Here is a 24,449-nt window from a genome sequence, read left to right as displayed (position 1 = left end):
CAGAAATAGTTTGAAGTCCAAACTCTTTGATGGTTGAGGGGCAGCAGAGCTTTGGGTTACTCTCCCTATTGTTTCACTCTATCGGCCCGAAGGAAGCTTGTTTCTCTGCAATTACAGAGCAATCAGTGCTCAATTACAGCCTCTGCAGAGGTGTGTGCCGAGATGCCCAACCGGATAAGAGGGGGAGCTAATTAACTGGCCTCTTTGAAGGTGACAGTGTTTCTGATCTCTGATGGTGTGGAGTCAGGTGTGGCTCGGCCGCCCCGCACTGCAGTGGGTCTCACTTTAAACACAATTTTAATGAGTTCAGCTTTAATATATGGTTACTTGCTGCAGCAGTTATACTGGACTATTCAGTGGTGATTACATCACATTTACATAAAACAAAAAGATAAACAAGTATTTGAAATAAAATAGTAAGTAAGGTACTCATTCTTTACTAGAAACCACTAGAACCACTGCTAGAAAATACTGTTTGCCCTGGAAATAATTTGTATGTAACCTACAACTCCACAAGTTTATTTACATTTCATCTCCATGCTACTGACAGCTCACCTGTCAATCAAAGCACCCAATCAGATGTTTGAATGCTAAAGTCTTATTCCTCAGCATGTTGCATTACAATCTGACAGCCACTTAAAAAATTTGTCAGGTGCATAAAAATAAACAAAGATCCAAAGTAACCCTTTATTAGTAAAGTAGGTTTGTAATAAGATGAGTGAAACTGTTTTCTGTTGTGGTAACAGATGTTAAAGCCATTCTCCATCTGGTCTGTTACGATTGTGGTTTGTAGGTAGCTCAACAAACAGATCAGATGGGGAAATAAATTCTTCACATACACCTTGTTGCTTGTGCTGAGCACAGTGAGGTCATTAGTATGTAAGAACTGTACTTTACTTATTGGCAAACAGATTTTGAAACCACTCACACCCTATACACAAGTCGGACAAGTGGTTTGAGTTTCATAGCTCAAAACCAATAAAAGGAAGTTAGTGCTATTTCGTCTACTTCTGCACCTTTGATTTGTTGTCTGCTGCAGTCTGCTGCCCAGGCTGGAGCACACACACACAGACACACAAACAGAACCGGCAGAGAGGGGATGTACTCCATATCAGGAACAGCGTATGTTAACATACCACTCATCTTACTCACCAGCGTCGACTCGCTCTGCATCTCCTTACGCTGCGTACACAAAGGAGGGCCACACACAAATCTGAAAATTCACAGATTGAGGTAATCTCTGCCTCACTCTCACACGCTTGTGTCCACACACACACACACACACACACACACACACACACACACACACACACACACACACACACACACACACGCACTGGTCCCCCTCTACTAACAGAATTGAAAACAGGTGCCCACCACATATCTTGCATTCTTCTAAAATACAAAAGTGGTTTGACCTGAATGGGTTTGCTGGAGCAGAGCCATGTCGTATGAAAGAAGAGTCCATGTGGAGATGTGTGTGTGTAAACATGGAGGCGTTGGGTTCTGTGCAACACACTGGTGGAGCAGCACAGACCCAGACTATATTGGAACCACATTTCTCCCTCTGTGCAACCCGAACACGCAGTGTCAAGTTAACGTCAGGATAAGTCGCAGATTCACCATGTGAACATAGCAGACCACCGCATTTAATGAGTTTGGATACAGACACTGTAACGTTATACTGGTCTGGCTTCGACCAATGCGCATGAAGGATCAAACTGCATCGCTAGCTGCTTTTAACCTCTTAAATGTTTGTCTGCCTCCCTTTTTTTCCAATATCCATGAATTGGAAAAGTCGGTGTCACGGTGACCTAGCTTCAGCCCCGTTAGCCTTGTTACTGGTGCAATGAGAAACAGAAGTCAGAGGAGAGGATGGTGAATAACTGGAGCTGGGGGAGAAGAGCGATTAAAGCCATGATGGAGCAACTGGTGATACACGCGCCGCGCTCGGGTGCGCTCCGCTTTTCTGGCAGTTTACCTCCAAATCCTTTACGACTGGTCACACTTGAGTGCACGTGGTGTTTGTTAAGCATAAATGTTAAGTTACATTTCAGCCCATCTGGTAAAACCCTAAATACTGTCATCAACAATTGTCCCCAGCATGTCAAGAGCTGCGTGATTGATTCACACTGAGTAGCCGCTTCCACAGCGTTTCCTTTGCCGGGTTCACAATGCAAATCCAGCGGTTGCGTGCGTCTTCCCTGCGCGAGCGCGCTGATGTAATGCGAGTTGTTACAGCTGACGGAGAATTACAATCTGCTCCTCTCTGGCGTGCGGCAGCATGATGTCATTTCATGCCCGCTTCTTCCAGGATCTGTGCTTTGAATGCGGCGGGGATGAAACCCGTTCTGTCACACGTTTTGTATTTTGAGCCGTGTTTGCAGTTCGTGTCCATGAATATTGTGGACACTTGTGTTTTTCTAAGAGCTCCGGACGCTCAAGTGCAACGTCTTTTATATATGGAAAAACACATTGTATCCATATAACGGAAAAAAGACTGGAAGAATTAATTTCTCTAAAAAGCCTCATGCCTTGTCTTTGTGTCTATAGGGGATTCGGTTTTGACTTCACTTTTAAAGCAAGCCAGAACTGTGTGTGTGTGTATATGTATAGGTTGCTTGTTTTAATGGGACTAAACTTTCAAATGGACATTTGCTGTGGCAGGGATCTACTGTATGTCTGGCAGCAAGGCATTACTTTACATTTCTGCATTGAATAAAACCAGAGACAAAACATCAAGTTTTTGCAGTGTTTGTCTTTTCCTTCCCAAGGCATGAAGGATGAGGAATGTAGGAATATGTCAGCATTAAACAGGGAGTTCACTAATCGCCTGAATTTCAATTTTGAAGGCTTTGTTTTTCAGAATTTAGTCTCGTTATGATGATTTATAGGTGTTGACAGACTCGGTGGCCAAAAAAGTCAGCAACAATCATTTAGACTTTAATGAAACACACTGACTCATGCGTTCTGTACAGCTTAGAGCATGGTACTGTACAATGCACTTCCTGTCAGTTCAATATTGCATAATAATTTATGTACAACAGATGTGAACGTGAAAAAAGGAGTAGGTGAACATGCACCTGTCTTGTTATCTACTAAGGGGGAGAAACAAAGGACAGTGTATTTCAACAGAGCCTTCAGGTGGGTGGTTCATACACCAGCAAACACTGAGAGCACGTGTTGAGGCCCAGCGTACACAGACCTACAGTATGTTTGAATATGCAGCGCTGCAGAAATGAGGCATAGCGCTGACTGATGCTGCCTCACAGGACTGGCTTTTCTATCAGATAGACAGCTTGACAATATCCAGACGCCACTCTTTCCGCTGCGCACAAACACACGGAGTCACGCACACGCTGGGTTTGTTCTGCTTGTTTCTGGCTGGTGCGTTTGCAAGATAAAAGAGAAGTGTGCAGCTGAGTGAGTCCACTGAAGTCTGACCTCTTAGACAAGCCTTCATTGTATTATGTGGAACTGAGACAAGCCTAAACCATATTACACCATAAGAAACCTTCAGCGGTTCATAACAAATACAAAATCAAATGTCAGTGTGACATGTGCTGTTTATTATTTCCTTGATAATAATTTTGACTTGATTGTAAAACAGAGGATCATTCATATTGTTCTCCATTATTTTTGTCACAGATTTGCAGCTTTGGGGCTTTCTGCTCTTTCATGCCTTACTTTTCAGCTGATTTCCTCACCCTTGGATATGTGGGTCTACCCCATATCCCCTTCTCTTTAGAAGAAGCATAGGACAGCCTGCTCTTCACACCATCTCGAGCCTTTGCAATGTGTCTTGGACTAGGCCTGGTCCTTGTGCCCACCTTGTGCTCAGATCCCAGGTGAGGAAAAGCCTGGAATCAGTCATCGTGACAACCACATCTGGCGTTACTTTCTCTGTCCTTCTGCCCGCAACTCCGCTCCTGCAAGCAGACACCGCTCTGATCCAACCACAGAGGGAAGGAGTTATGATAATCGCAGTTATGATAATAACGTTATTTATGCCTATTAATGAGATGGGGAACAGACAGTTTATTCAAAAGAGGTACAGTCCCAAACGGTGCGTGCAATAAAGCTTGTAGCTGCTTTTATTTGCCAGGCTTTGGCTCTCCATTACTGGAAAGTGAATGAATCCCAGGTGCAACAAAGAATCTCTCGGTTCTCTGTCACTCTGAGGATTGTACGTAACTACTGTTCCAGTACAAACCACCACAGGTAAGTTAAAAAGATTTATTTTAGGAAGGAAAACAGGTGAGTAGAGAAGATGAGGGAGCAATTACAGGGTGAGTATGTATCACAAGCCTAACGAGGCATCCCGTCTTCCCAGCGATGGGTGAGTAATTGCTAAATCCTGCCCCTAATTTAGACGTTCACAGTCCAGATCCAGTCCAAGGTACATAAACAAAGAATTCAGCTCCCATCTATGCAGGTAATTATCCAAAATGTGCCCATTCCCTCCTTAATCATAAAACCCTAATAACACTATCCTTAAGTCAGTCACGCGGACAATGTAGTAATATTAGAGAGCAGACGCTCAAAAACAAGACTGAGACAGACAGAGAGTCATCAGGAAGGAGCTGCTTCCATCGTCCGGTTTCTGTCCCTTCCAGGTTCAGGTCTAAACTAAAGTGTCTTGAGTTGATTTTTGCTGTGATTTTACGCTATTTTAGGGAAGTGATTTTAGTAACAAGTATCATTTATTATGTGTTCAGTGCCCACATGTTCTGACCTTCGGCCAAACATTTTTATCTTCAACATCTGTTTATGAAACATAGGAATAGAGAACTAGAATTGGAGAACCCTGCAACAGCTGGGCGCTTCTTGAAAGATAACCCCAAGTAGACTTCCACATTGTACATACAGTATCTATGAGTCAACAAACTCAGCTGGTGCCAAAGCCAAATTTGAGGGTTACTTCTATCTTGAACCACACACTAATGCAGTCCTCATCTGTTTCCTGTTGAACCTAGGAAATAAGGGTCAGAGTTCAGGGTAATATTTATTTTATGATATGATTCCAAGCATATTAAATTACAAAACAAAAGCCCGAGTTATTGAAGAAACTGCCTGAAGTTGCACATTAAAATATAAACAAACACCTTTGGCACCCTCGCCAGATGCCGACTTCTGTGGTGAGGCCTTTACTGCACAGTAAAAACACAGTGTTTAAATGGAGACAGCATGAGCGAGCGCTCAGCTGCAGAACTGAGCGGTGCCGCGCTCGCTGCTTTGGGGACCGCGGCACCGCGGGAGTCAGTAATGGGAAAATCATTCTGTCTGGATTCTCACTGAACGTCGTAGTGACCGAGCAGACGCGAACACCACCGTTCAGATCCTGGCACCACAGCTGTTGCTGAGTAAATCACTGCAGTAGGTCAGAGTTTACAGAAAAGACACCGAGTGTTCATACAATATCAATGCTAACAATCCAGGAGGAGTTAAACACGACTTAGACCTGAGAAACACTAGATGAATGAGTTCCACATGGATCCCGTCGTGTTCTTGTGGTCATGTGACTTAGGTCAGGTTCAGGAGAATCAAAGTTACAACTGCTTTGTGGGTTTCTCCCAGCCAGGTCTTTAGACAAATTGTACAACTTTGTGGACTGCGCCGGGCTGCACCTCATCTTTGGGCTCAACGCGCTGCACCGAAACCCAGACAACTCGTGGAACACCTCCTCCACCCTGAGCCTCCTGAAGTACGGCGCCGGCAAGAAGTACAACATCTCCTGGGAGCTGGGCAACGGTGAGACATGTGCTCCCCTGTTCAACGTTCAATGCTCATAAAGATGTGCAGCTTTCACTCGATAGAGTTTAGAAGTTAAAGGGTTAAATTGGTTGAGGGGCGATTCTGGGATGAAAGGAGCCGCTAGTCCTCGTGTCATCCTAACCATCTGTGCTCATCCTGGGAAGCTGCAGTGCACAGAGAACCCTGTGTTTGCCTGCTGCACATCACTTCATATTTCCAGCCCATTTCATCTGCGATAAGCCTTAACAATGGCAACTTTTATTTTAGCCAAACTTTAAAAGCACCATGAAAAATCCATTAATTGGGCTATGTAAACTTTCTTTAGCGACCTAAACCGTAGCGAAAGCAATAATTTGAAGTAAATTGCACACAATTGAGACGTACTGTCGTGTCTAGTGAGCTTTGGATTAAAAGTTGATCAACTGAAATGTGCTCGTAATTTAGTTTTCAAGAACTCGGCCCAGATGGAGCCGCACGTAGAAAGACGCACATGCCCAAAACAAACATATTGAACGTTTTTATTTTACAGCTCCAACACAACGTGCTACAGATGTATTCACAATGTCCTTCGGTGGTCAAACAGCGCCGGGCTTGTAAAAACGTGCTTTTTCTTCTTTTGGGAAGCTAACGCCGTCGGTCCTTTTTGTTTTACTGACTCTGCGAGGCCACCCTGCGTGCTTGAAAAACACTATCCCCGCGTCCTCTCCCCAGAGCCCAACGCCTACCGCTCCATGGTGGGCCGTGCCGTCAACAGCACGCAGTTTTCTCAGGACTACGCCAAGCTGCGGACCCTGCTGCAGTCCGTGCGCTACTACCAGCGAGCGCACCTCTACGGGCCCAACGCGGGACGCCCCCGGAAGAATGCCGTCCTGCTGCTAGATGGGTGAGCGTGAGTTTCCACTCCTTCTTAGGCCGTCCTGCTGCTGCCGCGAGGAAGGCAGTGGAAAGTATGTTGCAGCAGTTTGAGACATTTACTGATCTTTCTGTGTAACACACACACACACACACACACACACACACACACACACACACACACACACACACACACACACGTGTTCCACTCTGAAGTTTTTTCTGTCTTAGCTCCACTTATATCATGTCAGTCTAAATAAAGTGTCATCTGATTGATAACGTGACGCTGCGACGTCCCACCTGTGGATTTTACCCAGATCTAATCACGTCTCTGACTTTAGCCCACCCCTCTCCTATGCTTTGATGATATTGTATAGTTTTATTCTTAATCTTCATAGCAAAAATGAACATTTTTCCTACTTGCAAGTCTTTAATTCCTACTACTAACCAGTTTATGGTCAATACAAAGTAACTGCTCGTTCGGACACAAAGTCTAGTGATAGTAAATTTTACATGTTGCAAGACTCTTTTTAAAATGCTTTCTCTGTCAATCTGAATCTGCCCAGCAACAATGTATCAAATATCTGTCATTTTCCAAGTTGCCGGAAATGTGAGCGAACAAAACAAGGTGTATAAAAATGTAATTCCGCAGATCGGCCTTGACCTTTCTGTGGGAGTTTGCGTGTTCTCACCATGTGTGCGCGGGCTTTCTCCAGGTCCCCTCCGATGTCTGAACACGTGCAGTTAATTTGCGATTCTAAATTGCCCATAGGTGCAGTAATAGGTTGGTATGGTTGCTTTACAGTGTACTCTGCAAGGAGCGAAATACACACGACAGGAGTCACAGATGTCATCGTTTGACTATGCTAACTTGACCGTATTAGCTCCAAACACAACCCTCACATCAGCTGTTTATCGCTCTGTGGCTGGAGGTATGCGGGCGAGTCTTGGGTGTTGCTGCACGTCTTAGTTTGTTGAAAACCCTTTCAAACAAGAAATGCTCTCTGAGTTTAATTGAGCAAATATATGACGACATCCCTAAAACATATTAATCACTTTCAAAAAACGCTAAGCCTCGTGAAGCTTTTCTGTCTGTGGAAATGGAAACAAACTTGTGTGAAATGGATGCGTCAGTGGCCCATTACAACAAACATCGATGGCAAGCCAAACACAGATGCATACACACGTCTCTGTCAGTGTCAGTCAGTCCAAATACAATGTCATCTTTGTCCTCAGTGCGAAAATACCTCATTTCGATCAAGATCGGGCAGTTTAGAACTCCATATAAGCAGATGATAACTCTTAACTTTAATCCCCCTGCTGTGTATAAACATTGTGTTGGTTAGAACACACAGTAGTCCACAGACTGGTTTGTCAACACGCCTGTATACAGCTCATAGTTTTTCTGAATTCAGAGTGAAGCCATTTAGAACAGAAAATCCTGAAAGTGAGTTTCATTCAGTGCTTAATGAATATTTATTAGAATATTAAGATTTAAACAGTTAAGTCATCTAGAAGCAACTGAGGTGGACCTGGATTTGTAATAGCAATCGATTTAGCCAGAGTAGAGTCCATTAAACCGAAGTAATGCTTTTTGATGTTTTCTTAAATCCTAGTGCAGACACACACAGAGAAACGGCTCGATGTCTCAGCCTATCTCACCCTGAATCTGTCTCCAGCTCCGCTCTGGACTCATTTCGACAGGTATTTGGACGCTGGAGGAGAAGGAATAATTCGATATGGGTCTCCCTCCTCTGTGCACCTACATCACTGCAGCCATTTGAAACAGCTTTATGTCTCGTTGACGAATCGAACTCGTAAATAGAAGGTGCGTGTGTATGTGGGACAACGCACGGTTCAGAATGACTGATGAGTCGAGGACTCGGAGAAAGGGGAGGATGTGGAGATAAGTGGTGACGAGGAGGCGGAGGGATGAGATGATGAGAAGGCGAGAGCTGGAGTATCCACAGGTCACGGGTGTCACGTTTATGGGTGACGGGGCGATTCTTGCCGGGTTGACACTGTTACGAGGGGGTCGCTCTGGTGTTTGACAGTCCAGCTACTCGGCTGCTTTCAGGGCGCGAGATGAATGAGACACTGAGCTGCTCAGCAGTCCAAATATCGGAGCTGCGCAGACTAAACAAGCCTGAGTGGTGAAAGTTGTGGTTCCGTGACATGATGTTTAGAGACACCTTTGGTCACGTCTGACAAGCCCTTACCCCAAATATGGAGCGATTCGAACCAGGTAGAGCAGCAGGCGTGCAGCAGGCCCACGACGGCACCGGAGACTGTGTTTGTGCTCCAGTAAAAGGTAATCTGGATTCACCACGTGTTCGTAAGCACTTAAGCGATGCTCAGAGTTATAGAGTGTGAGAACAGTAAACTCTACAGGATGCACAGGACACTTTAAGTGATGTTTACTGCAGTCTAGCTGTTTAATCTGGCAGAGCTGCACTCGCACCTTATTACCCCAAACACTTGGCTCGGATGCAGCCCGTCTCTGAGACAGTTCCAGAATCCATAATTCTTTGACTTCCAGAATTGGTGAATCCAGGACCCGTTGCTTACTTCAGGTAACACCATGTTTCTCTTTTGCTCTTCAGGTTCATGAAGAACGCTGCTTCTGCTGTGGATGCAGTTACGTGGCAACAGTAGGTATTTTACCCTTTTTTTTTCTATTTTATGTCGTAAACTACCACATAATCAACCTGGAGTTTTCTGTGGACCATTCACTTACATGATCATAAATCCAACAACGCGGCCCTTATTGAGCTCTTGCACCATTATCACAGCCTTTGTGTATGTGGGAGCACGTTATTAACACTATTAACACCGTTAACAAGACTGAAGCGTAATATGGAGCGTGGTTTAATCCTGTGCTATGCAGCAGCAGAGGAGAACACGCGCCCTTTCTTACTCTCCCTCCCTTGCTCTTTCTTTTTCAAAACCTGAATGAGCGACTCTGTGTGTGTGTGTGCTTGTGTTAAATTAGTAACACCTGCCATTTGTATATTGCACATACTGTAGGAATGCATACAAACCTATTGGTGTCTTGTGATCTTTTCCAATGTTGTATCTCTTTGCACATGCATTTAAAGTCACATCCACTGTAACAGCCAGGAGAACAGACAAACCCTGTGCTACCGAGTGGCCGTCGAGGTGAAGGTCGGGTCTAATTAGGAGAAATTAGAAGCAATGGAAGGAGGAAGGGTTGTCAGTAAGCCTAAGGAAAACACCACCCACACTGTTAAAATCAAACCATATGCTCTGGCTCATTCTCTCTGTCAATTAGCCTTTTGTACACTAGAGGTCCAGATTCCAGGCTAACCAGGCTATGTGACAGAGGATCTGACCCCTACAAAAGAAGCCACGCTAATAAAAGCAGAGACCGCTCATTAACACGTCTCGAACACAGGTTCCACCCAGCTGCAGCCGCCTGCAGTCCTGGTGAACCCAGCGTGGAAGTGCAGCATCCATTCCGAGCGCGGGCATCACGTGGGTTTGACTGGATCTGTCTGTAGCTCATGGTCGGAGGTGTTCTGTTGGGAGCTGGTGGTGATGAAATATGCTGGTTATGTGGTGAAATATTTGTGTACCTCCGGATCACGAAACATCGATGTGTGGTTTGCATTTTGTTATGACGTCCGAGCCACAACATTGTAGTTTCACATTTGCGGCATCTTGTCTCAGTTACGGCTTATCCGTTTCTGGACACAGAGAAAACATTAGCAGAACATTCAGACGTCCTCTCCTAATCTTTCTGTCACTACTCTTTCCAAAACATTCAGTCTTTCTTCTCTGCAGAGAAACAGTGTGGCCATTTTCTGAAGCCGTTGGGCTGGATGTTTTCTTTTCAGAACACCACTCAAGCCTTCACGTAAATCCCTACGTTAAAATGGCAATTTAGCAAAGTCATTAAAGAAATTTCAGACTGTTTTCTACTAATTTGTTCCCATGCAGGATGTTTTAATGAATATTTGCCAGGGGTTCAATTCTTCCTCCCAGAAACCAAAACGAGCAGCAACACCTTTTTACTGACTCAGCATCTTTATAGTCGACATTTACCTCTCACCTGAAAGAGTTTAAACAATATCGCATACCTGAATGATGCTCAATAAACAAACATTTAATTATTATTAATATGGCATAACCTGTGATTACACAAAGTTGCTGTAAGGTCAAGGCATAATGTTCCTTTTGAACCTGACCTACTGATGGTTGGCTTCTGTTTGTCTTTTTCCTGTTTGTTCGCGTCAGATCTGTGATGAATGATTTGTTTATTAATCCTGAGCTGTTTAAATGCTCTGCGTCTCATTAAAGAGGTGTAGGTGTACACATTTTCTTTTCTTTTTTTTTTTGGTGCAGGAGCACCACAAACAAATCACCAGTAACCTTTTTATTTGCATTGTGGTGTTGACTAAATGAATATTGCACAGTAAAATCAGACCAGAACTACCTGCGTGAGTGGATTTGACATAAAAGTGAGAAAATGTTCTCTGTAAACTGGAGTGACTGAACTAATTCTTTAATCTTTAAAACACCTTTCTGCCTTAACCCCCCACACCTCTAACCTCAGCTATAATGAACGTGTTTGCCTTGGCTAATGGGCTGCTTCATGGGGAGAGGATAAGGGCAGTCTGAGGTGCGTGACCAGATGGCTGCCAGTCCTAGCTGTGAAAATATGAGCAAGAAAGGTGAACGAGACCAATTTCTTTTTCTCTTTTTTTTTTAACAAGATTTGCTGTTAAACGCCCCTTAGCAATGCACTTAATGTGAATTAGTGGTGCAAACATGTGAATGTGAAACAAGCGACCCCCCCCCCTCCTCCCCCAACAACTCTCCTTTAATAATTATGCAATAAATAAAAAAAACACTTGACTGAACTTTACTTAAAAAATGAGCACAGCTGGGCACCTTTTACTTTGTGCTGTAGATGTAATATCAGCCTAGTAACACATCAAACCTGTGCAATGAAACCTAAACGCAGCGGTTCGTATATGGTTGCATTGCTCCTCAGGTTAATTTATCATGTTTGCATCACAGATTACACGGCTGAAAACGCCCAAGGCTCAGTCAGATGACTTTGAACTCATGATAGTTTTAAACCACCTACAGTTTTTTACATTCCCATTATAGATGTGTGACCTTGACCTGTGGCTTTATGGCTTAGGTTGGTTGAGCACAAAGCACCTTTGCCTTCTGTGTCAGCCTACCCTTAGGTAAGACGTTAAACCTGACGTCGCCCCTCTGCGTGTGTGTTCTCCACTTGTTCGGCTTTGAGGCTTATAACAGCGTCTCTCTGACCAAATGTAAATATTCACTCAAGTCACTTTGCCACAGGTTGACTCCAGTCCAGCTTTTAAAGGGGTAGTGTGTTTTAACTTTCACATTGAGTAGCTGAATGAAGATAAATGTCCAGGACTGACAGTTTGAAGCTGTTCAACAGTGCCTACACTCTTATGCCCCATTTTTCCTTTCATAATGCCCCAAATGTTTTTAGTGGGTGACAGGTCTGGCCCACAGAAACTCCCATTTAGCACCTGGATTCCATTCCTGCTGCAGTAATACATGTAATACATGCAGTATGTGCTTTGTCTTGTTGCCTTTTCATCGACGGGACATGAACAAATGTCCTGTGTGCACTAATGCATTTAATCCAGTTTTACTCTGCTTGGTAGTTTTTAGGGTTACATTATGGAAGGATTTTAACCAGAGTCACATGCTTTAGGACAGTTCTGTCATGCATCCCTCCATATTCCTTGTCTAGAAGGTATTTTTCTATTTAAAAACAGCATTACCTGTTTTAGTTATTTGCTTTTATAGTGTTTTATAGTTTTTTTTTTCAGGTTTTGCCTGATTGTATCACAACTACATGGTGATACCTGATATGCACATCTTTATTGCTTGTCAGAGAGTCAGAGAGTGTGCTGCTTCTCTACAGCTGAGGGGTTAAAGATTTGCGATATCCTTTGTAGCCTGCATGGAAAACACAGAGGGACTATAAATTTACTGATATGTATTCCTCAGGGAAACCTACACATCCTTCAACCGTTCTCAGAGATTGATCTGATGATAACCACTCCACTCACCTCAATTTTTGTGCTGCACCAGATGCCCATTGACTGACACTCGTACGTGCAGTGTGTAATCCTAGTCAACTGTTGAACACCACAGTTGCTTTATTTCATAGCGATATGTCAATATTTATTTATTGATTCTACTACATTTTTCACATGTGGCAGAAAATTGTTTAACAGAGGTAGAGAGTTAGTATTAAACACAGCACGTCTGAAAGAAATCCGGGTCCTTGTGTAGGATTTTACTGCAGTGCGGAAATATTTAAATCACAAGAATGTTTGTCTGAGTTAATTGTTTTTCCATTTCTGGTATTGATACTATGATAATAGAGCACTAGATAGCTTTGTTAGTGTTCTGTTTGTAATGTGGTGCTGCCACTGAGTGACAGCTGGTTAAAACAAGCTGACCGAGTGGATTAGTGTCTGAAAACACTGAGACGCAGTGGATTCTACGGAGCTGCGGTCAGTCTGGCAGCTAAAGTCGAGCTTTGACTTGAACAAAGAAAACATTCTTGGTTTAGTTCTAGGAGAATTTTATGAGGCCAGGTTTTATTTATGTGGTATAAATTTTTTTTAATCTGTTATCTGCTTTACCACTAATGATTGACAGTGCAGGATTTAAGCACATCTTAGATCCTGTTTCTGTATATGAGCTGTCTTTTCCCTCCCTGGGAAAGATGACAGGATAACCAAGTAATTTGTGCGAAGCTGCGACTTAATTTGTGCGTTGTTTACAATTCGAGGCCAAGGACTTGGGGAACCATTCCAAAATGGTGACACAAATTTCGTTCAGGCTAAGCTCAACAATAGTGCCTCACTCCACATAAAGAAGCTATCACCAGTGCACGGATTTAATTAAAGCGTGCTCAGGTCAGACTCATCCCTTTGTTTTTAAGCTGTTGTGGTGACGTGTGTTCTTTTCTCTTGGTGGTGTTGAATGTGATTGTAAAATGTTGCCCAATTGCCTGAATTTGAATATTTTTGCCCTTGTCTCTTGAAGCAATCTGAAGCTGGACCGAACTGGGCTCATCTACATGTAGCTTGTTGAGGATAACGGTTGTTGCTGCAGAAGATTCAGAAAGGAAATGCGATGAGTCAGATTATGTTTTTTTTTCTCATTAAAAGGCGATGCATCTGTTTCTGTTCTGGAAAAGCAGTCTGGACATCATGCAGATTAAAAGCTTAAGCACTTCTTTTTCATTAGTTTTAAAGTGCCTGGCTGCTTTATTGTTGTTTGTACACTTTGTTGTTTATTGACAGGCCAGTGTTGTTGCCACTTTATGACATCAGTGAATTTAAAGACTTCAAAATCTCCCAGTGTGATCACAGTGGTAGCGCTCTGCCACTCTCAGCTTATCCTAAATGCATGATATTAATTTTTTGTTCTTCAGTGCACGTGGATGTTTTTTACTTTTCCTGGAACATGAACTGAGATGTGTGGTCGTTCTTTTGGCGAGACTTTCTGCCCACAGGGTGATCGTCATCAGGACTTAGACTCGACTTAACAATAAATGCTTTTCTCATCACGGTCTCTTAACATCATCTTTATGTGGTGCGTCTTATCACTTTTACTACAAATAGATTTCAGTCTTTGATGCACAATCCCTGTTTTTTGTTTTAGTTATTAAGGATTTATTATCCCTGCAGCCTATTTTATTGCTGAAAGGCTGTGTTGTTAACTCTCATTTTAAATAGTTAAGAGTGTTTCTCTCACAGCGTCTTCCCTCTACTTATCAGTTATTTCATGGACGGCAGAGTGAACAAAGCCGAGGACTTCCTGAAAACGCGTCTGCTGGACACACTGACAGAGCAGATCACTAAAGTCATCAAGGTACTTTCTCCTTATGCTCCAAAATGTATATTTCCAGTAAAATGTATAGTGAAACTCAACGTGTCTGGTGCAACTGCATACCTGAGGTAGAGATCTGTACTACAGATGTAACATTAGGTTTCTATCTGATGTATAGTTAAGGTTCAAGTCTTTTCTCTGTTAAACAACTTTGATTCTCTTAAAATAATACTTTTACCCAACCTTGAGGCAAGATCTGACATACATTTGTATAGAACCCACTCTGCCAAGTTATGGATTGTTCAGACCTCAGCTAGTTTTTGTGATGATAAAGCCACATGTGTACGCCATGAGAGCGAGCCTTTGGGGTAAAAGAGTTATGTCCACCATGAGGTAATATTATCAATAATAGCTGCTGTGGCCGACTTGCTGAGTGAAGAGAGATGTGCCAAAGTGCCCCAGAGGAAAAGATATACTCACACTCTGCAACAAAATGTAAAACAAAAACATGCAATGGAATGGAACATTAGTGGGATTCTTCTGTAAGTAAGTTACTGGAGGTCTTTGTGTTTCGGGTCTGTATCTTGTTTCTTATCGTTGCCACTAGTAATAGTTTTCTGGATTACTCATAAAATGTAAGTAATAGTTGCAGTAAAATGCAGTAAAATCCAGTAGCGTCTGAGCATGGATGTTATTGACTTGTTTTTTGTGTATCTGTCCCCTGCTAAAGGTTGTGAACAAGCACAGTCCTGGTAAAAAGGTGTGGCTGGGTGGACTAGGGCCAGCGTGGGCAGGAGGCATCAATAACCTCTCTGATACATTCGCTGCCAGCTTTCTGTGAGTGCTGCTGTGGCGTAGCTCCACTAAAACCACTGTGTGTGAAGACTAGATGCTCATTCCTAATGCGTTGTGTATTTGACTGGAAATCAAAGGTATCTGCCTGCTGTCATCTGTTTCCCAGGTGGGTGAACACTCTGGGTACAGCTGCTGTGCAGGGGATAGATGTTGTCTTGCGTCACTCATTCTTCGACTATGGATACACACACCTTGTGGACCAGAACTTTAACCCTTTACCGGTAAGTGTCTAGTTTAAGCAGAGCCTCAGTTGTTGTTTTTCTTTAACAGACGGTATTAATGGATCTGAGCTGAGCAGTCCTCTTCAGCCTTGGACCTTTTCTGCACCAGACTCTTCGTGCCACCTTCCGCTCTTTCCCGTGGGAGCTATTAGCTGAGATGAAAGGTGTTTAGTGGTGATGAGTGGTTCGACGTAGGGGCGAAATGCCATGTAACCTTAGCCTTTTGTCAGTAGCTCAGGACAGTGTCAATGCTCCCCTCAGCTCCCATCAGCTTCTCTGTGTGGAACAGTCGCCTGGTGAGAGATCTGCAACCGGAGAGGCTGATATTCAGGCACGTTCATAAAATAGCTTGCAAACACTGTGTGAAGAGCAACTGCTAGATTCCAAACACTTCCTCCAAGGTTGGGTTTGTCACGGAAATGAAAAAGGCTCAGACCAAACACTGCATCGACTGTCAGTTATTCATGGATCTTTCACTTAGTTGTGGACGACAGGAAAATAACTTAACAAGCCAGATGTGTAGCAGGCAAACATCTGAGGTCATACTTCACTTATTGGGCTCGCATGTTCAAGGAGCACTTCACCACTGAGGAGCAAGTAAGTTATGTAAAATTGGACATTTTATCAGCAAAAAGAGTCTGTGATGATACGCGACCAACCGATATTACCTACAAAATGTTGCAATAAATTATTGAACTAGTATTAGAGTTGCTGCCAGCCTACCAAATGTAATGCACAAGCTAACATTAACAACGTTAGTTAGCGCCACTCTCATTAGCAACGTAAGCTAATGGGAGTGTCCCTTCATTCTTAAATACTATTTGACATGTTTTTCGTCAACCTCCATTGAAAATTGGTGTTCCTTTACCATGTGATGTTCTTTGCCCATTCGTTTGTCTTAAAAAGGAGGATCTTTGAGTCTCAGCTTGGTGGAAGTTGTGAAGGTATGATGAATGTAATGACAGGCCACGATCATAAAAAAGATTTATTTACTTCATAAAGTGTTGTATTTTAAGCCAAAACAGAGCCGGGAGAAGGAATTACACTGAGGACACGAGCAGTAAACCGCAATAGCTACAATAAAGTATAATCAAATTATTGTTATTATTCAAGGTTCCTTTTAGTTCTGGTAGAGTAAAACCACGACTGCCGTTGAGCTCTTGGGCTAATCACTTCAGCACAGTGACATTTTTCTACTGAACTGTCCAGTTCATTCAATAGCAGACGTATGCGTTCCTCGGCCTCGCTTCAGCTACAACATATTAAACAATGAAGATGGCTTCATTTTTCCTCCGTCTCCATTATTTTTCTGGGACAGACGGTCCCCTGCTAGGATCACAATGCTTTTAACATGGCTGGATGTCTGAAGGCTGCGCTGGCCTACCTGCTGAGAGAATGCACTGCAGGGCCAACCTGTCCTCTGCATGGGAAATTTATGACCTGGCCCCTTCCCCTATGGGATGACTGCTCCATCGGTAGAGTCCCGTGAAAGCCTCCGGCCCCCTGAATCACTCAAGCACTTCACCTTTATCTGCACTTATGCCTTCCTTTCTTTACACTCATCCTCCATGCGCCCGTAGCCTCCCGTTACACTTGAGCTGTAAATTACGGAACTAAAGTGATAGACGTTGTTGCCTGATATTCATTGGTTTAGAGGAGCTTTCAGGAATTAGCATGTGGCTGAAGCTGAGGGCGAGTTGCTTCAAATTACCTTTAGCACAGTTCAAGTTAGTTATGTCGAGTGTGAGGAGAAGAGATTGTGATGTGTCAAAAACATTTAGGATTTTAAATGTGTTTATTTTCATCTTACACTAGATGTTTTTCTTCATTATGGTTATATTTTTATTTTTTTGCTAATATGCAAAAACAGCAAATATTTTTTCCTCCAGCAAAATCCTATTTGTATTCTGGTGGCCTAACAAGTCAGCCTGATTCCCATTTGCCATATTTAACTGAACACTTAAAGTTAATTGTTATTCTCATTATCGTCCTTCGTTGCTTTACCTCTGCAGCCGAGTTTTTATTTGGTCTGTGGTGTATGGTTTCCAGGACTCCCATGGTTTAAACGGGCCTGCTGGTCTTTTTTACTGATATCTACCGTATTTTCTACCGTATTTTAGAGGATAAACACACTATTTAGTACCTCGTTTAAGGTTTTCCAAGAAATATTAATATTATATCCACTGGTTTCTGTTGCGATGAAGCATGTTAACACCATCACGGTTTCAATACATGTCTTAAATAATGTTCCCTCTAGTTGTGTTTAGAAATTTAAACTCAAACTATAGCGAGCCTGAACATTCGCGTGTTGCACAAGTACGACTCCGCGATCACAACTGCTCTTTGTTTTATCGACTATCTGATAATCGTGGATCATAGTTCTGGTCAAACTCTTCTGCCCATCCCTCTGCCTGTGGCTGACACTATACAGTTCCATACTGTGCTTTGCTTCTTCGATGCCTTGGCAGCAAATTAAGTTAAAGCCTGCATGGAAAAAAAAGCCCTTAAATGTTGCCATATGCAGGATTGCATGGGAACTTCCTGAGGAGCACATGTTGTTCTGGGTCTCTTGGAGAGGTGTTGAGACTGTGTAGTCTATAGAATGAGACACGGTGTGAGTGACCACTCAGCAGTAATAAGAACATGCACCAACGCAGGATGGAGCATAATATTTAGCCAAATGTCATGTTTAGGACCACTCAGTGGGAAGTGGCTCTGCTTTTTGATGTGCTGTGAATTTTATGTGGGGCAGTTTGCTCCAGATTAATGCAGAGAGCTTTGATATAGTGCAACTGGACATTTTTCTGAAATATTTTCACTAAACTTAATCTGTGTCCACCTTCAGAGTATTTTTATAGCCAAATAAACAAAATGGAGAGTGTTACTGTAACAAGTAGAAATCCTTGTGTCCATCACCTGTTTTAATATAGTGCAGCTCTTTCCACACCTGCGTGATTTTGCATTGTATCGTTTATTAAAATTGATAAACCGCTAAATGTGTGTGTGACTCCTACAGGATTACTGGTTCTCTCTGGTCTTCAAGCGTCTGGTTGGCCCCAGAGTCTTAGCGGTGAGGGTGGCAGGACTGCAGAGGAAGCCGCAGCCAGGACGAGTCATACGAGATAAGCTGCGCATTTACGCCCATTGTACCAGCTACTACAAGTACGTGTGACTGCCTAACCACATTAAACTGGGGTTTACCTGCACTTAGACACAGCGACAGTGTACCTTGTCATTATGTACTGTAGTTTGGGTATTTATTTCAATTAGGGCTGACAGATGACAAGGCGCACATCTCTCATTTACTCATGTGCAGCAATACTCATGGAATGTCCTTTAAGATTCAGATGGAAACCAGATTGCCACTGCGGTTTTGACTTTGCCTGCCCACTATGTCGTCCTGCAAACACCTGAGGCTCTGTGTCTGGTAGGAGAAGAACAAAATCCCCAGCCGGCCCATTCAGCTTCCCATAAATAAGCAGACCGCAGACACCCGCTCATTCATGGCTCAGAGCCTATAAAACTTAACGGGTATCACTTATCAGGTGTGTGGGTTCTGTCTCCCGCTCGTCAAAGAGCCGCTGAAAGGGGTGCTGGGCCTTTATTCCTTTTCGGATTGGCCGGAGGGGGGGTGGGGTTCTAGGGGGGGACGGGCAGGGACAATAAAGCGGTCTGTGCAGCGAGGAGATGAAGAGTGCCACCGTGGCCTGTTCAAGGTTATCATTTAACCCAGGCCGGTGGCTGTCAGCACCGGGCTAGACTTACGGCCTAACTCTAGTGTTTCTGCAGGAGCTTCTCCCCGTCTAAAGTGCATAGATTGATGGCTGGATTTGCATAAGCGATGCGCATAAACCAAGGTCTGATGCAAATATTTGAAATAGTTTTCACCGGGTTTTCCATCTCAGCCAACTGGAGTGTGTGGTACATCCAGGAAGGAAGGAGACGCCCGTCATCTGAAGTGCTGCTCATGTCCACTCAACAGACTGATCAGCCCTCTATTAGACAGCCAAGCTCTTAAATCTAAGCTAACTTCAGTTGCCTTCATTTCTGCCACTTTGTGGTTTTACTCAGTCAACTTGTAAGTGGACGAAACATGTAGTCTTGGCAGTTTAACTGTCCTGCGTTAGACACTAAAGACTATAAATGAGCGCAGGCATTCGGTGGTTTCAAGAGTCTTTGCAGTTTAGATATTCCGCTTTCACCACCCATTCACCCCTTTCAGTGGTTTGCTTGTCATTTTTTTCACTTTTCAGCGATGTTCCAACATCAAACAGCATCAACATATGTTTGTGTTCCTGGTTTGAATCTTTAGGAGCCTCATCATTTGAAAGGCCTTAAAGGTCATTATCTGTCCCTCCATCTAACCATCTGATCTATCACTCTCAGCCACGGTCAATGTTTCACAGAAACGAGGCTCCAGGAGTTTAACACAAAGCCAGAGACACAGTTTTTTCCCATCAACAGTATACTGCTGGTGTATATATTGAATCCTAGCCGTGTTGCTGGGTTAATGAAATAAACGATTCACCCCGTGTCCAAGAGAACCAGGATAAACATCAAACCAGAAACCAGGATGGCTTTTAAGATATGCGATTTAGAAGGTGATAACTGGGATGATGTCTAGCAGACTGTTTCGCTCTGACCCTGAACACCAAGGCCAACATGTGGTATTCACTACAGCTTTGTTGTCTTTGTCCTCAGACCTGGGTCCTTATTAGATTTTATCATGTTTGTCTTATCTGTCTTGCTTCGTTATTTACCTTTGGCCAGTATCCCTTTCCTGTCGTGTCCCTGGTGCTTTAAACACTGTTGTGTGTGTAACATAAGAAGCGTTGCCACTTGCGTTCACACCCGTCATCTGACCTTGGACGATACGCTGACGGAGTTAAGATTTTGGATACTGTACAAGAGAAGCCGAGTTTTGCAGTGGTTAACATGTGCAGGGACGATAAAGGCTTTGAAAAAAGGGCTGTGGTTTGAAATGGTTCAAGCTAAATATAGATAAATTATATACAGACAGTTCTATAGGTCAACCTGCTACTTAATAGAATTCCCTGACTTGAATATGTATGATAATACTTTATTATTTTTCTGCAAGCCTTTTGATCTAGAACAGATAAAGCTGTAGTAGTTTGATCCTATTATATATGAGATAGAAATATCAAAGCTTTTCTTCTCTTTGTAGTCATCTTTAATTACAGAGAATTTTATTCAACATGACAATGTAATATCTAATGAATCTTCATGAACAGATGTTTTTTTTTTTCCTTTTCTATGGTGTTAGTCATAACTATGTCAGAGGGGCCATAACAATCTACATTATCAATCTGCATCGGTCAAGAAAAAAAATTAAGCTGGCCGGGACGTTACGGGACAAGACCGTTCATCAATATCTGCTCCAACCTTACGGCACTGACGGACTAAGAGCCAGGTGAGTGGTTTTGCTGGCAGGTCAAATCAACTGGTTGAAAAGAACATAACAGCCACACTAATGATTAAGTTATGTTATGTATAAATATATTACACAATTGAATTAGGTTTCTCAAATGTTTTTTCAGTCTTACAGCTTAAACCCTTGGCTTTTTATTTCGAATGAGACTTAAGTTTAAATCCCTAATAACAGCCGTGTGTGTGTGTGTGTGTGTGTGTGTGTGTGTGTGTGTGTGTGTGTGTGTGTGTGTGTGTGTGTGTGTGTGTGTGTGTGTGTGTGTGTGTGTGTGTGTGTGTGTGCGAGAGAGAGAGTCATAGTGTGTGTGTGTGTGTGTGTGTGTGTGTGTGTGTGTGTGTGTGTGTGTGTGTGTGTGTGTGTGTGTGTGTGTGTGTGTGTGTGAGAGCGAGAGAGAGAGAGAGAGAGTCATAGGATACTCACATAATAGAGGCTCAGTGATCTCTTGGAATAACAGCGTAATGATGGAGGATGTTTTGAGTGTGAAAACCGAATTGCCAGACAGTTAATATGAGAGCAAGTTAAAAGCTTCACTCAAGCTTTACTGCTTTTTTTCTACCCCAGGCAATGCAGGGAAGCCTTTATGGGGGAATAGCAACACAGGCCACGTTTTCAGAGTGGCATTTTATGCTTTAGGCCCAGTGGTCAGATTTATATTCTGACAAAGCTCTAAGGAAATTCAGCGTGATTAATTTTGTTAAGCATGGTTTTATGTTTTATTGAATGAGGTTCACATAAAAATATCCAGACCATGCGCTTGTAAAATTATGTTTTACAACATAATCTTAAATTTTTTTTTATAATAACAGCAGCTCTTTAAAGTTGACAAGTTGTTAAAGTTGAGGTAAAGTTTGAGATCAGACCAGAGATACAGTAGCAACACAATCAGTTATAATAATAATAATAATAATAATAATAATATACATAATAATTATGAATATTAATACTTACTATTGATACATACATACATATTCAGGACAGAAAAACAGGAACAACCTAAGGAAAAAGTAACATAACTCATCTTTAATGGTTTTACTACTATGAATGTTGGTATTTATTTATTACAGAAACATGTTGACATTATTTTTCATGTATGAGCTGCATTAATTCTTCCCCCACAGGATAAAGAGGGAAAACATCTGATCTGTTTGCACTGACCTTGTTAGTTAACTAGATTTTTTGTTTTGATCTTGGTCGTTTTAGGGAACATGACCAGTTAAATTATATTAAAATGATATTTTTCAAACAATCTGTAAAGCTTGTTTCAAATAGTTATTTTATTCCTCCCGCCAATAATTGAGTCCAACCTATAGAGGAACAGGCCAGGTGTTATTTTGTGCAGAGCTAGTGAAGTTTGTAACAGCAGCACCCCCAAGTGTCCAACTGACTGAATCATATTTAGTTCAGGGGTATGAAATGATCTAAATATCAATTGTTCCATACATTTGGACGTATTTAGATTCTGAACGTTTTGGGTGTCAGACATTTGAGCTCATGCAACTTGTATTTCCTGTTCTCCTGCAGACATGTCCAGCTGAATGGGGAGAGGCTGATCATGGTGGACAATGAGACATTTCCAGTGCTGAAGCCCAAGACGCTGAGGGCAGGACGGACAATAGCCATGCCTCCCATGACTATTGGATTTTATGTCATCAAAAACATCAACGCAAGTGCCTGTCGAAGATAACGCTGACCTTTCACTTGAACTCCTGCATTTCAGTTGTCTTGGTTAACAGGTTTCTTCAATCATTATTTTGCTGGTTACATTAGAACAAGTGTAGCTAATTACAGGTAAACAGTTGGACAAACTGGCCCAAGGGCTGCACTGAACACTTTTTCCACCAGCCATCCCTCATGCTATACGACCTGTGTGGATAGTGATTGTTCTGTGCCTGTTTTCACGTTCTTTGACTTGATTAAGCTATTTTTTTCCCTCTCAGAATTAGAATTTATTTCTGTGTCTACCAAGAGTCAGTCTGTTTATGGTCTTTCACCGACCGACGGACAGTGAGGGAAAACTCAGAGGTAAAAATAAGTCTGTGAAGGTTTTCAGTCCTCCAGGTGAGGTTGTCTGGAGGTTGAGTCCATCTTCTTATGGCTCAGCGTCCATACACGCATACGCCGTCGGCTTCAGTGCGACTGGAGTATGCCGTGGACCTAGTGTGTGTGTCTGTGTGTGTGTGTGCGTTTTATTGGTTAAGCTACTGAGTCTGTTTCTGTTCTGTGTTTGTATATTTGTGTACTGTTGCTCATTTGTTGCAGGTTTCAGTTAAAGGCAGTGACTATGACAACTACAATGAATCACCGCTGCAGAACAATGTGAACCCTCTCGTTGCATCAGTTCTTACTCCACCTGCATCCACACAAAACTCGGGTTTTAAGTTTTAAAAACCCAGTTTTTCAGGTACATTTAACCTTTAATCTCACTATATTTACAGTGTGTTTTCTTGTTTTATAATCTTCGTTTGCTGCTAGAATGTTTTAAATATGCATTTTATATTTACATATTTTTGTACAGATTTACAGTCATAAGAAAATGTACATAAATTGATAAGCTTACATACAGTACATGCCTAATTTATATGAGTAAATACTTGTTTATTTTGTCTTTATATAAAACAATGTGTGTTAGATGTGCTGACTAACTAGTACTATGGAAAAATAAAGAATGCAATGTAATAAAAAATCATGGGAAGACCAAGTGGCTGAACTAGGATGGAGATGTCATAATACAAACTATTTTATTACCCTTTAATTTAGTAATATTTTGATTGTTTAAATAAAAGCAGTGATCAGCATAAATGAGGGCAGTAATAACATTTCTACACTATCATGGAAGATGCGGAGAACATGACAAATATAAATCATTTTTGGTGTCTGAATGTGTTTGTAGAGATGTTCATATTTCTTTTGGAGAGCGTTATTTTAATATGTAAAGTGTGTCTAAATAATATTTTTTGTAAAAAAAAAAAGTTTACATTGACAATAAACTCCTACAAATATTTAAAACGTCTTATTTTGTGTATAAAAGTCCTCAAGCCAGAAGCTGCAAAGGAGACGATCTGGAAATCAACTCGTGTAGAAACGGCAAAGAGAGGAGACATTTATACTCGGGGGAATGGCCTCACGTTAAAGACGGCGTCAATAAAAACTGCTACGTATCATCCGCGCTGTGAACCAGAGCTTTCAGAGTACTAAAGAGCCAGGGCACTCGCTCACCCGCTCACTCGCGTGCACATACAAAAACTGTTAGACTCTGAGGACCCAGATGTAGACGCAGCCAGAGAAAGTCTTTGTAGTGGGATGAATGCTGTCTTGTCACTGCATGAGGCGGCCGCTGATGGGAAACATGAACCCAAAACATGCCCACGTCAGCTTTGGGCCAGACACATTTAACCTGGGACAGACCTGGCGCGCTGCGTCTGCTAATGTACCTACGAGTGGGTTCGGCCTGG

The 24,449-nt window shown here is 42.5% G+C and overlaps 1 protein-coding gene across 1 annotated transcript in view; it reads left to right on the top strand.

The window, feature by feature from the left end:
• The window catches only part of hpse2 (heparanase 2), a 37,125-nt gene extending 13,106 nt beyond the window's left edge, over nt 1-24,019 (top strand). The window contains exons 4-12 of the mRNA XM_029126956.3: nt 5,578-5,751; nt 6,466-6,637; nt 9,210-9,257; nt 14,421-14,514; nt 15,203-15,309; nt 15,434-15,548; nt 18,565-18,710; nt 20,833-20,979; nt 22,519-24,019. Of these exons, the coding sequence (XP_028982789.1) occupies nt 5,578-5,751; nt 6,466-6,637; nt 9,210-9,257; nt 14,421-14,514; nt 15,203-15,309; nt 15,434-15,548; nt 18,565-18,710; nt 20,833-20,979; nt 22,519-22,681 (1,166 nt within the window). The 3' untranslated portion in view covers nt 22,682-24,019. The remainder of the gene's footprint in view (nt 1-5,577; nt 5,752-6,465; nt 6,638-9,209; nt 9,258-14,420; nt 14,515-15,202; nt 15,310-15,433; nt 15,549-18,564; nt 18,711-20,832; nt 20,980-22,518) is intronic.
• The last annotated feature ends 430 nt before the right edge of the window (nt 24,020-24,449 follow it).

Source organism: Betta splendens, chromosome 15 (assembly GCF_900634795.4).
Source record: "Betta splendens chromosome 15, fBetSpl5.4, whole genome shotgun sequence".
In the NCBI taxonomy this organism is placed as follows: Eukaryota; Metazoa; Chordata; class Actinopteri; order Anabantiformes; family Osphronemidae; genus Betta; species Betta splendens.
This window is presented reverse-complemented; position numbering and strand designations above follow the sequence as displayed.